Source organism: Stegodyphus dumicola, chromosome 9 (assembly GCF_044657685.1).
Source record: "Stegodyphus dumicola isolate Sdum_Otavi_A_Nest chromosome 9, ASM4465768v1".
Lineage (NCBI taxonomy): Eukaryota > Metazoa > Arthropoda > Arachnida > Araneae > Eresidae > Stegodyphus > Stegodyphus dumicola.
The window spans coordinates 43,233,986-43,248,805 of record NC_140776.1 but is presented as its reverse complement, the minus strand read 5'-3'; the positions used below and the strand labels follow the sequence as shown (position 1 = coordinate 43,248,805).

At 31.3% G+C, this 14,820-nt stretch overlaps 1 protein-coding gene and 1 long non-coding RNA gene across 4 annotated transcripts in view; one reads left to right on the top strand and one right to left on the bottom strand.

Annotated features, from left to right (window-relative positions):
* The window catches only part of LOC118182780 (uncharacterized), an 84,726-nt gene that overhangs the window by 47,881 nt on the left and 22,025 nt on the right, over window positions 1-14,820 (top strand). For all 3 annotated transcript variants that reach the window (XM_035352166.2, XM_035352165.2, XM_035352167.2), the window contains exons 3-5: window positions 6,130-6,411; window positions 8,480-8,746; window positions 9,266-9,523. In XM_035352166.2, the coding sequence (XP_035208057.1) occupies window positions 6,130-6,411; window positions 8,480-8,746; window positions 9,266-9,523 (807 nt within the window). The remainder of the gene's footprint in view (window positions 1-6,129; window positions 6,412-8,479; window positions 8,747-9,265; window positions 9,524-14,820) is intronic.
* LOC146995333 (uncharacterized) overlaps window positions 1,367-14,820 on the bottom strand; it is a 41,207-nt gene continuing 27,753 nt past the window's right edge. The window contains exons 2-3 of the long non-coding RNA XR_015042964.1: window positions 4,262-4,412; window positions 1,367-1,920 (exon numbers count right to left, since the gene is read on the bottom strand). This is a non-coding gene — a long non-coding RNA (uncharacterized LOC146995333). The remainder of the gene's footprint in view (window positions 1,921-4,261; window positions 4,413-14,820) is intronic.

Genomic DNA, 14,820 nt, shown 5'->3' with positions numbered 1-14,820 from the left:
TACGGTTATTTTGTGCGTCCTGAAACTAGTAAGTAATATTATCAAGTTAATCTGTAACTGTGGACCAATCGTCAATTTTATACCTGGTCAATTTCGAGAGACACGCCGCCAGAAGATTGAGCAGATCCATGGAACACTACGCGAAATTTGTCCCCAATTTTATTTGGAATTGAGAAGTGTGGAAATTAAATCTAGAAACAGCTGGGATATCAATATCATTCCCTGGAATTAATCCATGTTGCTTAGTCTTGATAGACCTAAGCCATCATTCAATAATTTCGACTTAGGCTGTTCGTTTTATTCCATGCAAATTCACCTGAGCTTCATATTTGTCGTAGGATCACCATTTTGCATCCCTTGTGACGATGAAAGTATAGTTGCCATTATTTAATTGAAAGTATTTCTTGTTGCTCATAAAAGGAAGTGTTAGATTATCATTTTTTCTTAGTTTTAAATTACATTTGTATAGTTTACTTTGCAAAGAATAAATAAAAGCGTTACTGAAATGTATTCTTGTGACGTAAATGTAGCAGCCAGAAAATGAAAGATCTACGGTCCCACTTCTTGCAAGAGTGTGACTGATTTCTTCAAAGCTACTGCTAAAAAGGATTTCGAAATCTAGTATTTTGAAATGCATTCAGCTGAATCAGTTTTAGTCAGTTAAAATATGCAAACATAAAAGAGTAGTTTTTGATTCTTAATACAGTTAACATTTCCTGTATTAGGAATATAGTATCTGTATTAGGATTCATATGTAGTCATTATTGGAATAATTGGTTGTTATGAGGAATTTTATATCATATACGATCCTTGCATTGATTAAATCATTCTGCAATACGTTGTTTTAATATTAAACGTTTTACAATAAATTAAATGGTATAAACGTGTCACTTAAAGGAATGTCATTAATTCAAAATATCTACATTAAAACCTTATTCTGCAAAGTTTGTTTATAGTTACGCTATTTTTACGTTAGTTCTTTTCCATACCTTCATATTTTCTGTCATCAGACATCTCCAGAATGCAAATTAGGCTGAAGTTAACTTAGAATTTAAGAAAATACTGTGATAATCAGCCAATATAGCCGTTTATACTGAGCCTCTCGTTTAACCAGCGCGCGAGTTTTTGTAGTTTTAGCATGTAGTGTTAAAATTCCCAATTTTATAGATTACGTTTGATTTTATGGTTTACTGTTTTAAATACTTGAGGTCCTGAACAGAGCTTAAATTGCGTCGGAGCCCATTAGTGCCCGGGTCCGGTACTTCTCAGTTTTTGATATAAATCATAATTTTAGCTGGAGCGCATCGGAGCCTTTAATAAAAAGGGCTCCGGCACTTTTTTATGTAAGTGATACACTATTTTAGCTATCAAATTTTATTTTAATAATAAATATACACCTTAAAAATCGATTCTAACTTCTGAATGCTGGCCTGTCTTTTCCTCGGACTCAAACCTTGGACAAAAGTTGAGACTTTTAAGGAAAGAAAAGCCCACATCTCAAAGGCTTATTCTCCAGGATGTGCAATAAATTTATGAGGGCACGTGAAGTTCTCGTTCCTGAAAGTACTAAAGTGACCACATTGGTCATACACGTAACACTCTAATGATTTCTACTGCGGAGCTCCTATAGGCTTTTTGAAGGATGTAACCAAACGTGAGGACCATTGTTGTCACTTGTACCAGATTAGTCTTACGTTTATTCTCACGTTGTTATCGAATCGCATTCTGGGAAAATTCTTGCTTGACGGTTAGAATAATATTGAGAGAGCATCATGTTCAGAAAGTCTTGGATTCTTCCCTCTTTATTTTCAAAGCTACACTTTTCCATTAAAATTCCTTCCATATCCTCATATTTTTCTTGAATAGTGAGAACACTATTTTCCGTAGTGACGCTTTAATCGTTTTATCAATTTTCATTGGCTGGAAAGAAAAAGAATGGTTTTGTATCTGTCATTCCTTGAAATAGTACATTAATCATATAATCAGGGTTTAAATTCTGACGGAGATCAGCTGAGCTGCATCTTAGGTTTGAAATGGAATTTTAATTCCAGCTGTTATCTGACGTTATTATCTTACGCAGCCCTATATAAGACAAGATCCAATTTTTTGTTTAACTATTTAAAATGATTTTAATGATTCATTATAATATTTCTGTTTATCTTTTTACATTTTTAAAATTAAAATTTGATTATTTAAATTTTTGGTTATTTCATTTATTTATTTTTCCTTCGTTCCTCGCAGTCTTCCATAGGGCTCTCTTTTCAGAATTTAAGCCCTGGTCCTGAAAACCTTGCAAACAACAATAGTTAATTTTATTTGTATTATAAGATGTAATTTTAACAATGCTTTCAGTTAAATGCTACCTCTTGCTTGTATTATAGAAGTACAGATTTCTGTTATTGTCAGCGACAGGGAGTGCTTGCATTCATCCAAATCATGATGAGATTTTAAATTGTTTTTTGGCATTCAGATCAGTGCTTCACATAGTATTCATCAGTGGCCAAAGTTTGCTTATGTGAAAGAATATTATTACTTGTCTAAAACGCCGCTTAAACTATATATTACCTTACTATTTTGAACATTGCTTTAATCTCTGGTTTGAACAATGTTATGCATTTTATTACTTTTTATATACATAACTTTATACAGAGGACAACATTCATGTTTATTAAATGCTGATTTTGCCACACTTTTATAAAGAATACTGGCCATTTTCTGTCTTGAAAAATAAATACTTTTTGGTCTTGAAATTTATCTTTTTTTTTTTTTTTTTTCCTGAAATACGTGAAATAATAAACGAACTGTGTACTCTAATGCGTCACCAATAACGTCAATTGTTCAACAGAAAGCCTTGTCAACTTCTTGGCATTCAATTAAAGCGCCTTATGCATGACTGTTTATGATTTCGACTTTGTTTAGTCCACGCAAGCCCAGTTAAACTGCCCTTTATGGGCAATTTTCTTCGGTGGGTTGTCTCCTGAACTTTATATTTATCGTAATATTTTATATACTAACATAATGTGCTTTTTCACCAGGGAAAAAAGTCAAAGAAATCTGAGATCATGCTTATAATAGATGGTTCTGTTTTTATTTCATTTCTTTAAACATACCACTTTTTCAGAAATACACTAAAGTGTATTTCTGCACAACAGCACCTCAAACTGCGCGTCGCTTTTATGTAGGCGGAAATAAGAACAAGGCTTTGCGATGCACATGTTTCGTATTTATACTCATTACGTTATAGTTATTATGTATTATCCTGCTATGTGCTGTTAAGCATTGTACTACAACCAAAACCATTTCTGTTTTTTGTAAAGACATAAATGTAGAAACATTCATATAGAATTGCACTCATAATCTTTGTTCGATATATCAAATAAATATTTTCACAAATGCAACTTCAAAATGCGAAAAGATAGACTTTGGAACCTCGCAATGTAAACTAAAAAAACTTGAAACTTTGAGCAAACGCTTTTGACTTCATCATTAACCTAATCAGAGCATAATGCGATGTCGAATGGGAATTACCATTTCTCTGTAATCTAAAAATTTTTGTGTTCTACATACAGAATTAGAAATTATATCAGAAATGGCAAATATTAATAGGGAACACAGCCGGGACAAGAGTGAGGCAAGTGAGGCACTTGCCTCAGGTGAATCACTAAAAGGGGCGCCAAATTGGCCATGCGAATTCGAAAATTACTTTAATTATGTTTTTAAATTTTTCAATTATTATTAGGGAAAATTAGCTTCCGCAAACTTAAAGTAATAAAGCAATAGGAAGAACTGCAAGAAAACCTGGAAATTAATGCAATGTGCATTTCGATGTTATTTCTTATTTATCAAAAAAGCATTTTTTAGCATTTTCATTTGAAAGTTATAAATAATTGGCTATATTATTTTTCTGAATTTATAAAGCTACGATTAAAAATACTTTAAGAATTATATAATTATATTATAAGAATTTTTGTATTTTGATTTAATACATTTACTTTTGTTTAATACAAATATAGCTATTTTGATATGTACGAGTATATATATATATAGCGGCGCTCATTTACCTTTTTGCCTCAGGTGAAAATTATCTTGGCACGGCTCTGATAGGGAATGGATATGACAACCACTTACATACTTTGATGTAACCCTGTACACACTTTGTGTACTTCAAATGATGATAAGAACTTTATTTAATGGAAATTTCAGTAATATAAAAAGGAAGCAACAGAAACGTATCTAAGAAAGGAAATATTTGAAGACAAACCCGATGTAAACATTATAAGGTATTTCCCCCCGCCTTCTTAGCGTGCCTTCGTGGTGTGGTGGTTTGCACGCTGGGCGCGTATCCAGAGGTCCGTGGTTCGATTCACGGCGAAGGCGTTGCTCATTTTTCATCACTCCAGCTTCCAAAATACCTAATGTAAATATAACATAAGGAATAAATTAGAAAATCAAACTATAGAAAGCAGAAAATTTAAATAATTCAGTACATTTATTACTGAATGTTCTTAAATATAGCAGTTTATTAAAAAATAAAAAGTTGTACTTGGAATAAATGATATGTTACTGAAGATTTCTTATCATTTAAATAACCTTTCGAATAAATGCACATTTCTACTCCAGGGAAAAATTCATGTCTAAGTTTGATTACTTCCTCTAGAAATATCAATTGCTTGTCATCAAGAATAGTGTAGAAATATAAATAATTATCGAAAAATATAAATTGTTTTTCAAAAGATTACGCCATCTCTGGCATAATATACTTATGTATGTATGAATATATGTATACACATACACACACACACACATATATATATATGAGTAAAAGACGAAACACCTTCGCATTTATTAATTATTGTTTATTGAACGGGAGTTGTTTTGTTCCCCTTGAAAAGACAACTAATTTCTGATAAATAGCGATAATTACTTGCTTTTTACTTTTTTGAAGTTTGAAATTTTGTTATTCATGATCTAAATTCAATTCCCCTTAAAAAGGTTTTTTTTTTCATGATTTACATTCAAGTTAATTTAAAACACAATTTTCGGAATTAAATTTCCTACATGTGGGTTCCCTCTTTTTGATACATTTTACTAAATTTATCAGGAGATAATATAATCAATATTTCTTTAGTATATATATATATATATATATATATATGAAAGTGTTTGTGATATATATATATCTATATATCACAAACATTTTCATTTCTCAGTTTTACAAGTTGCATCTGTATATAATTCATTCCAGTTCTTACTTATTATTTACATTTTCTCAAACTTCTATAAAGTCACATGCCAGTGGCCCTTATTTCCCAATTGCCGAATGGAATACGTCCGATATAGAAGCCTTGTGTTAACATTGCGACTCTGAGGAAGTGAGGATTGTACGAATGAGATGTCCATCTCCAACTAAGATGTTGTTTTTGTTAACCCTCTGGTGTTTTGTTAAACATTTTGGTTGAAAAGTTTGTATTTTATAAAAGTTATCTGATATTTCATTTCAGAAAGTTCAAGATATTTGGACTTTATAACTTATGTTCTTGAAAATCGAGTAATATATATATATATAAAGTCAATTCCTATTTAGGTCAACAAAGAAACATCTAAAAATACAAAATAAATAAATAAAAATAAAAATAAAATAAAATAAAAAAATTAAATTAAAAATTGAAAAAAAATTTAATATGTGAAAAAATGTATCAACATCAAGTGTCATCCACTACAAGTTTAAAAAAATGTATTTGAACTTCAGTAGATGAATAAAAGTTATTTTATTAACTATTGAAAATTTGAACAAGATATATAGAGACTGTGAGCTAGTAGTAGGAATTTTAAAAAAGAGGATCTTCTTTATTTAAGGCAAAAGCGAATTTTCTGGGTGTTTCTAAATTGAAAAAAGTGTCTATTTATTTCTATAAAATAAAGTGTCGAATGTCTTTTTTTCCCTAAGAATCGAAAAAAAAAAAAAAAGGCCTTTTTTTTTTTTTTTTTAAACAGAATATTAGTATTAGCAACTTGAAAGGTCCTCCAACGAAATGTTTAATCAGAGTATATACAATTTTGGAAAATACAAGGCATTTACATTAATTTATTTGTTTATGGAAACTTAGCACGTATCTCTTTTACATTTAGGCCAATGTCCCTTGGGATCAACATCTTTCGAGAAAGTTGCTGGAGCATCCTTGAGAGGTGTTCGTCTAAATCCTCTTTACAAGGGAACTCAAGGAGAACCCTCAGTTACCAAAGAATGTTTGGCTCGTTGTCGTGCTTTAGGAGACTGCAACTCTTTGTTACTCAGTTATACAGCACAGAACTGTATGAAGACCACAGTAACATCCGAAGGAAGGCGGAGTGACATCGCTACTTCCTCACCACCCTCATCGACCAGTTACTTCGAAAAAATCTGTTTATCAGGTGAGCTAATAGCCGTATGCAGTGATAGAGTAGTGTATAAAAGTGCCTTGAATCAGATTTATCTGGAAAAGGAAAACGGAAGATGAATTGTTTATTAAATTAATTATCAGAAGTGTATTCGAAAAATGTGGCTGTAGACTTTATTTCTCTAAATATTGATCCTAAACACTCCATTCTGTAAATATTAATTCTAAATATTCCACAATTTCTTTTAAGTGTGTATTAGGATATTTATTACTGTATTAATGCGTATTGTATTGATTATTGCATTGAAAAATGTATTCATTAAATATTATTTGTTAGGTTAAGAGTAAAATAATTTTATTAAAGCAGTTTTTAACATTGTGATGACGAAAAGTTGTATAAAAATTAATTTATCATATGGGCCTTGTACAGTAAGATTTCTAGTCAGCAAAAGTTTCAGTATCCTTTAGTTAATTAAAAACCAAGAACCAAACCTTTACTTGCTACATTCTTCGTGATGTTCGAGATAAATATGCTGACTTGAATAAATTCTCAATGCTTATTACCGACACATTGCAAGACATTTGAGAACAAATTTAAGAAAAGCTGTAAGAAATGTTGCTCATTTTAATATTTAATGGTTCAGTTTGTGTAAAATTGTATTCATTATTAATTTTGTAGCTGTTCCTTAAAACGTTTATTTACATTGTAAGGTATCATTTAGTTTTTAACCAGTTATTTTATTTTAATCAACTTTCCTAGCCTCCTTATTCTCATTTTCCTGCTAGAATGCAAATTTCTAGTTGGCGCGATATTCAAATGAGATATAAAGAAGAGAGTGTGAGTAGAAATAGACGGTTTTCTTCCTTCAGAAAGCCACTTTGCTAATTTCAGTTCTTCTGAAAATCGTATTCTGCGGCGTTGCATTATTCTAGCTATTAGGCTCTTCACACCGACCTTTATGTCAGAATCAACTTGCGCGTTACTTGAACTGTACAGCCGTTAGGCTAATTTATTTTTACCTAGTTAAGTCAATTCTTTATCTTTGATCTAAGCAATAATTGCTGCCATTTAAGTTTTAAATATAAGAATATAAAGTTTCTTCGAACTCATGTAAGTTTCTTGAAATGCAAGTTTAAATTATTTGCTATTCATTCAGGCAATCTAGTCATGAACATTTTTGACTTCTTTTATTGTCTATCTTTGAAGCTTCCTGAAAATTTTTACATTGATCTAGTCGACAGTGACTTAACTTTTGTAGTAAAGCTAGTATTCGTACGCAATATATATACTTGCTTTCATGCTGTTGATATTGAGATCACCTACAGATTGCAGTGATAAGAACATATTAGAAGTTTTTACATATGCCATAGCGTAAATGTCTCGTATCCCCTTAGCCTAGAAGCGTACCACTTAAGAGTTCGCTCGAGGGCGGGAGAGACGATGCTAAAAAAAAGAGGATGGTAAAGATAGCCGTAATTTCGGAAATGAAGTAAAGTGAAATATATACATGCCATAGCGAAAACCAAATGCGATTTTTCAGGCGTACAGTTTTGCAGATGGCAAGTGTTATTTGTAAGACGAAATCGGTAATTAAACTTCTTTATTTCAGAAATAAAATTTAAATGAAAACTTATAAAATTTAAAGATAAGTTATTTTAAAATTTCATTAACCACTGGCAAATTACTTCTTGAATCTAAACATTGGAACAATTATCAATGGCAAACTTTCAGAAACAATTTTGAAAGGCAAATTAAATTTGTGAATGAGACACAATAGATCGTAATACTATTTAAGGAATACATACATCATATTAAACAATTATATTCAGTCGCATTCAGTTCATTCTTAGGACATGATTCGTTAACTTTAAATCCGGAACTTCAAGTTTCTCACGTCATTACCTACTCAGGTTATCATCAGCCTCGCACTCCCGAAGTTTATGCTCCATTACCATATATATCCCTTAGCAAAAGAAAAACCATTTTTATCAAAATAAATTCTTTACTTTCCAAACACTTTTAAGGATTTAATTTCTTGCAGGTGATAAACTATTCAAAAACCAAACTGTGTCAAGTTTGAATATATTTATTCCTTTTTTAGCTCCTCGTTGCAACCGTTTGTGGACTTTCGAAAGAGTAATCAACTACGAAATCTCTGGATTTGATGATCGAACAATACCGGGTGTAGGTACCCGCTTGCAATGTGAAGAACTCTGTCTGAGAGAGAAAGGATTCATTTGTCGATCTGGAGAATATGACTATGCCTTCCAACAATGTCGGCTCAGCAGCGAGGACAGACGATCCCAGCCTTCATCTTTTCGACCAGCTTTTGGTGATGTTGATTATTTTGAGAATCAGTGCGTTCCAGGTAATTTCGATTTTTTTCCCTGATGTTCAAATACAGGTTGAGTTAACCGCAGTAAAAATATCTAATTAATTTACTAAAGCTGTCATCGTTGTACATTTCACAAAACCTGGCAAATTTCGTATGCAAAAAACGGTATTTTGGATTTTGGACCTTTTAAGCTAATTTTATTAACTGTAACTCTTTGGAAATATAATTTCTTTAAAGAAGTTACTCACTGATAGAATATAAGGGTCTACAGAATATGATACAACAAGTTTCTTTAGAATACGTTTTCATAATGAGTATTTACAAAAAAAAAGTATTAAGTAAGAGCACTAGTTTAAGAGATAATGGATTTGTAGACAAATAATTAATAACAGAAAGAAGATTAAAGCTAATATTTGACATTAAAAATAAAATAAGTAAAAAGGAAATTGAAGTATTATTGCTAAACGTACCTTAGGTTAAAAATAAATGTTTAAGTATTGATGTTTATAATAGCTTTTCTTAATCAAAATTTTTTATGAATGTGTTCTACAGATGGCAGCAGTGGATGTGATTACGAAGAAAAACTAGACACTGATATCGAGCGTGTGGATGCAGCCTTAACTGCTTCAAGCCAAGCTGAATGCCAACAGTTGTGTGATTCTACTCAAAACTTTTTATGCCATTCCTACAGCTTTAGACAAGGAAGCTCTACGTGCAAATTAAGCAGCGATGATACATATAACATGGGTTCTAGTGCTGCAAGGAGGAGAATGGGAACATCCTATTATCAAAGGTCAAATTGTTTGGATCGTGAGTAGATGGTGGGAATTTTTTTTCTTCTCTAAACAAGAAGGAACGATTTAAATCTTCTGAAATTAAATTTCGTAAAATATTTATACATATTATGAGAAATAGGTGCAATTAAATTAAATCAAGCTGATATGCTCGTCGAATTGCTATTGATGGTAAAAATATCTGCTGCACTTATTTTAAAACTATGAAGTCTTCATTATTCCTGAGTTTATTTTTCCCTTAAGTGTTTCTTCTTTGAAATATAAATTATCATTTTTTGCCCATTTCACACCGCATTTCAAATTTAAATGCAAAAGGCTTAGCCATTTTTTCAGAGTACTGGAATTGGTATTTGTTATTACTTTAATGGACAAGTGGAAAATCCTAAATTTTTATGACAGTTTTATAAAGGTCAATCATACGAATCCTCAGAATTTGCGAATAGTGAAAGAGATTGCAGAATTAAAAATTAGAATCATCAAGTTTGTACCATTTGAACCTTCTGAATCTTAGCCTAAAAAATCTGGTAAGCATTTTCAGCAAAGAAACGTAAGCTTTATTGATGTGCATTTAAAAATGCTCATTATAAAAACAACGAAAACTTTGAGAAACTTTCTAAAATTATCTTATCCACGCCATTATCTATAAAAATGTCATAAAACTACCGAACGCATCAAGCATCACGTTTAATAAAAAAAAAAAAAAAAAGAAGTCTGCTGGTCTCAGAATGAGCTGGAAGTTTAGGTTTCTTAAACAAATATTTTTAAAGGTTTTTTTGTTTGGGCACTATTTAATGCTTTCATCAACTCTTAAAGTAACACATTGTTGATTGTTTCGAAAGAGATTCTGGAAAGAAGTATGAAATATAAACTACTACTGAAACATGTTTTGAAAAATCATGTTGAGAAAATGAACTTCAGGATTTAAAAGTTTTAATCATGTACTTCCTTTCTAGAGTTTTAATTATGCACCTAATAAAAATTTAGTTACATCTTAATAATTACAGCTGCATCAAAACTACATTCGTCAATTTGGTCTTCATTTCAGGTAACTTCCGAATTTTGCTTTAATTAGAAGGTAAAAGTTTTTTTTCATTTTCATTTTAATTTCATATGAAGGATTCGATAGATTCAAAAATTAGAGAACCTTCACAAATTCCGATTCAAATTAGAAAAAATTTGCATTTTTTCTGCCTAAACTATTTTACCAGATACCTTCGACATAAGACAGTGAGTTAGCTTTGCATTAAAATATTTGTTGCAAAATTATGTATCGCTCAAAGCATTACAGATTCAGTATGTTATAAAAATGTAAGAAACAATTATGGCCTTCTATGTTGATCTAACATTTTTTTTACTAAAACATAACAAGTACCCGTTGGGATGACTTCAAATCCGGTTGGTTTACAAGACCTTAGGTCGAAAGTCATCCCGATGAGGTAGAGATCTTTATTAATAGGAGAAAAAAATAAATATTTTTTTTTAAATAAAAATTTGATGTTTTTAAGTTTAATTAATTTATATATATCAGTTTGCTTTAATCGAGGGTTAAAATTATTTCTCAAAAATTAATTCATGATCATATCTACTTTTATAAAATAAGCAAATTCTGGGATAAAATAAGCACGTCCGGGATTTAAATCCAAGAAGAAAGATAATTACCTCAACTATGCCGAAGCTTATTTACATTTCTTCAATTATTATGTTCATTTATTCAATTATTATTTTCATTTCTTCAATTATAAATAATTGAAGAAAGACTTTATTTAAGCTTTCATAATTGAAGAAAGACTTTATTTAAGCTTTCACTAGATGAGGGTTATTGCCAAGAGAATATGCTGACTATTAGTGCTTTCGCCAAAATTAGCGTTTCATTAACTAACTTTTGAAATTCTTCTGTACATTTAATTTTCATTACCCTTTTTAAGATAATTATGTAAGCAGAATTAGAGTGATATCTACAACTTTACGTACGAATAAACAATTATATTACTGAATGCTTAAAAGTTAGTTTACGTTATTTATTTGAAATTAATTTTTTTTTTACTCCGTGTACGAAGTAAACCAAGCATTGTAATTGCGAATAATTTCGGGTATCATATTTCAACGAAATATCTCTTTTGACCGCTCTCGAATCCATTTGAACAATATTTTTGCATAACATGTGTATGTACGGACAGAATAAAGGACTCTTTTCCGAAAGCGGATTGTAAAATGGATTTAAAATGGACTCAGAAGAGAATTTTTGGTGACGTCTGTACGTAAGTTCGTACGTTTATATGTATCTCACATAACCCAAAAGCCTTAAAACGGTGAAATCTTGTATATGGGACTGCTATATATATATATATATGTGTGTGTGTGTGTGTGTGTGTGGGATGGCATCGTTCATTATAATCAGATGACGCGACAAGCTGTGAAAATAAACTTTTACTTTTCCGATGATAGAAGTCAGACGATTCCGCCATTAAGACGATGACGCGATTCAAAGATGTTTGCTTATAAAATACGATTCCTTCTCTTCATTTGTAAATAATCTTATCTATTTCCTTCTACGTATGTAATTACTTTGTAGTTTGTAGCAACTATTCATGTTTCATTAAATATTCAAGTTTTACATAAATCGGATTAGTTTATTAGCCCCTACACAGCCACCTAAGAAGTAAGTTTACGAACATCATATTCCTAGACAGTAAGTACCGATTCTACAGATTTGGGCACTCAGGCCGCGATGAGCCTAGGAAGAAGCATTATGAATATTACAAAATAAGAGAAGTAAGTTTTGTTTCGATTATTTCCACATTGTTTCTTCTAAGAATAGTGTTCTATGATACTGTGAATTAAGATGACTGCCTTAAATTCTATTCCTACAATTTCAAATTCTTTAAAGACTGGACCTACTAAGTCAATTAAACTTTTACATCAAATTGTGCTTGGAACTTTGGATAATAATAATAAATTGGATGATCGAAAAAAATAGAGCTAGATTGCGTAACTTTTGTGGTTTTCCATCTGATTTTAATATTGAAGAAACAAAACAAAAATTACTTAAAACTCTTACTGCAAATGATTCTATTTCTGTGTGTAATTTGTTACATCTTAATTATGATTCAAATCCTGATAAAAACTGTGATTTAATATTGAATAGTCTTTGTGATTTTAAGCTTTTAAAATCCGAAAGTGATGACGATGATGAGTTATCTGAAAACGAAAGTGTTTATGATTCTGATAAAAATGATATTAATTCTGTTCGGTCAGAATCACCTCCCATAAATAACTCAGTGAATGAAAACATTATAATGTCTAGCAATATTTCCCTACATTTTCGTGATATCTTAGAAAATGTTTCTGAATTTAATGGCACTGATACATAAAGTTATCGCAATTACAGAAAATTGTGTTTGCTAAAAAATTGCTTACTGGTTCTGCTAAAGTATTTATTAGGTCTTTGAAGGGTATAATATCATGGGACAAATTAAAGGAAAATCATTTATCTGAATTTGGTTCTAAAATAAACAGTGCACAACTTCATAATTTGTTACAGAAACGACACTTAAAACCTGGTGAATCACTTTCCGAATATTTAATTGCCATGCGTGAAATAGCCAGTCGCGGTTCTGTTGATGATTCATCAATTCTTGATTATGTAATCAATGGGATACCAGATCAGTGTAGTGACAAAATTATTTTGTATGGGTGTAAAACTATTTCTGAATTCAAAGAGAAATTAAAAATATATGAGAAAATTCGCGTTCCAGATACGAAGAATAAGGGTTATTCAAGTACTAACATACAAAATAAAGCACACACTATACCTAAGAGTAAGGAACCAAGGTGTTATAACTGTGGAAGTATTGGTCATAAATCTAACTCATGTAACAATAAGAGTAAAGCATTTAAGTGTTTTAAATGTAATTTGTTTGGACACAAAGCCTTAGATTGTTCGAAAACATCATCTAAAAATATCCAAGGTGCCAAAGCTGTTACTCCAAAAACTCAGACTTGTCAGAAAGAAATGCATAAAACTGTTAATTTGGGTAATTTGCAGATTGATGCTTTAATAGATACTGGTAGTCAGGTAACGTTAATCCGAGAAGATATATATAAGAAGATAGGTTCTCCTGAACTTAAGTCGGCAGAGCTACAGTTAACGGAATTTGGCAACAAACCTATAGAGAGATTTGAAGGTGAATTCCAAATTGATGGTTCTTCATTTAGATCAAATATTTGTGTTATCGCAGAAAACAAGAAATCTGAGAATGATTCTGAAGAGCAAAAAAATGCTTATTGCAATGGAAATGGTTCTGAAGAAGGTTTTGAAAAAGTTGTTAATTATGGCTTTTTACTTCCAAAACCAGAAACTGATCCTGTTAGTATAGTTCCTGTTACAGCACAGAATGTGATCAAACTGGACATTTCCTCTACAATCAAAGCAAGTGGCAATGATTTCCTGATTGTGAATTCTGACGACGTCTCGGGTGATGCAGATTCTGATATAAGTGAAAATGATGCTATTAAAGATGAATTTGAATTACAGCAAAAAGGAAACTCAAGCACAGTACAATTAGCTTCGAAGCCAACGAGGAGAAAGACACTGCAGAAGGAGATTCTGAAGAGAATCATTTTTCCGAACAAGAGTCATTTGCTAAAGATGATGAAACAAATGCGAATTCTACTACTAGAACAATTTCAGTCAAATACCTTGCAATAGAGAAACAAAAGAAGCCACTGGAGACGAAGAAACTACAGAGACCACCGAAGAAGAAGAGAAGATTGAAAAGCAGAAGTCAGTCAGAAAACCTGATCACAACGACGCTGATACGGAAAGCAAAGACGGAACAAAAGAAATGAAAGAAGATGAGAAAAAAGAAGCGAAAAAGCAGATTCAGAAGACCCAGGAAAAAAATCGAAAATCTTTGATAATGAAATAACGATTTTGATGATTCCTGATTTAGACTTTTTCTCGACTAGACGAATTTCTCCCGATTTGACTAATGGACTATTATTTTAAAGACGTGAACTAATTTAAGAAGACTGAAGATGATGTCTAAGGATGAAATGTATAAAGGAAGAGGGCTTAAAGAAGATGATTTTGAGAAGACGCATTCGAATGACGGATCTTGAAGATATCTAAGACGCATTCAGAAGACGTATCCAGACGGTATCTAAAAAGACGCATTCAGAAGACGTATTCAGACGATGTTTAAGAAGACGTAAATACGAAGACGAATCTAGACGAATTGTTCCAGACAACATGAAAGTAAGACGTGTTTGGGAATTACATGTATTCAGATAGACTGTTCAAGATGAACGAAC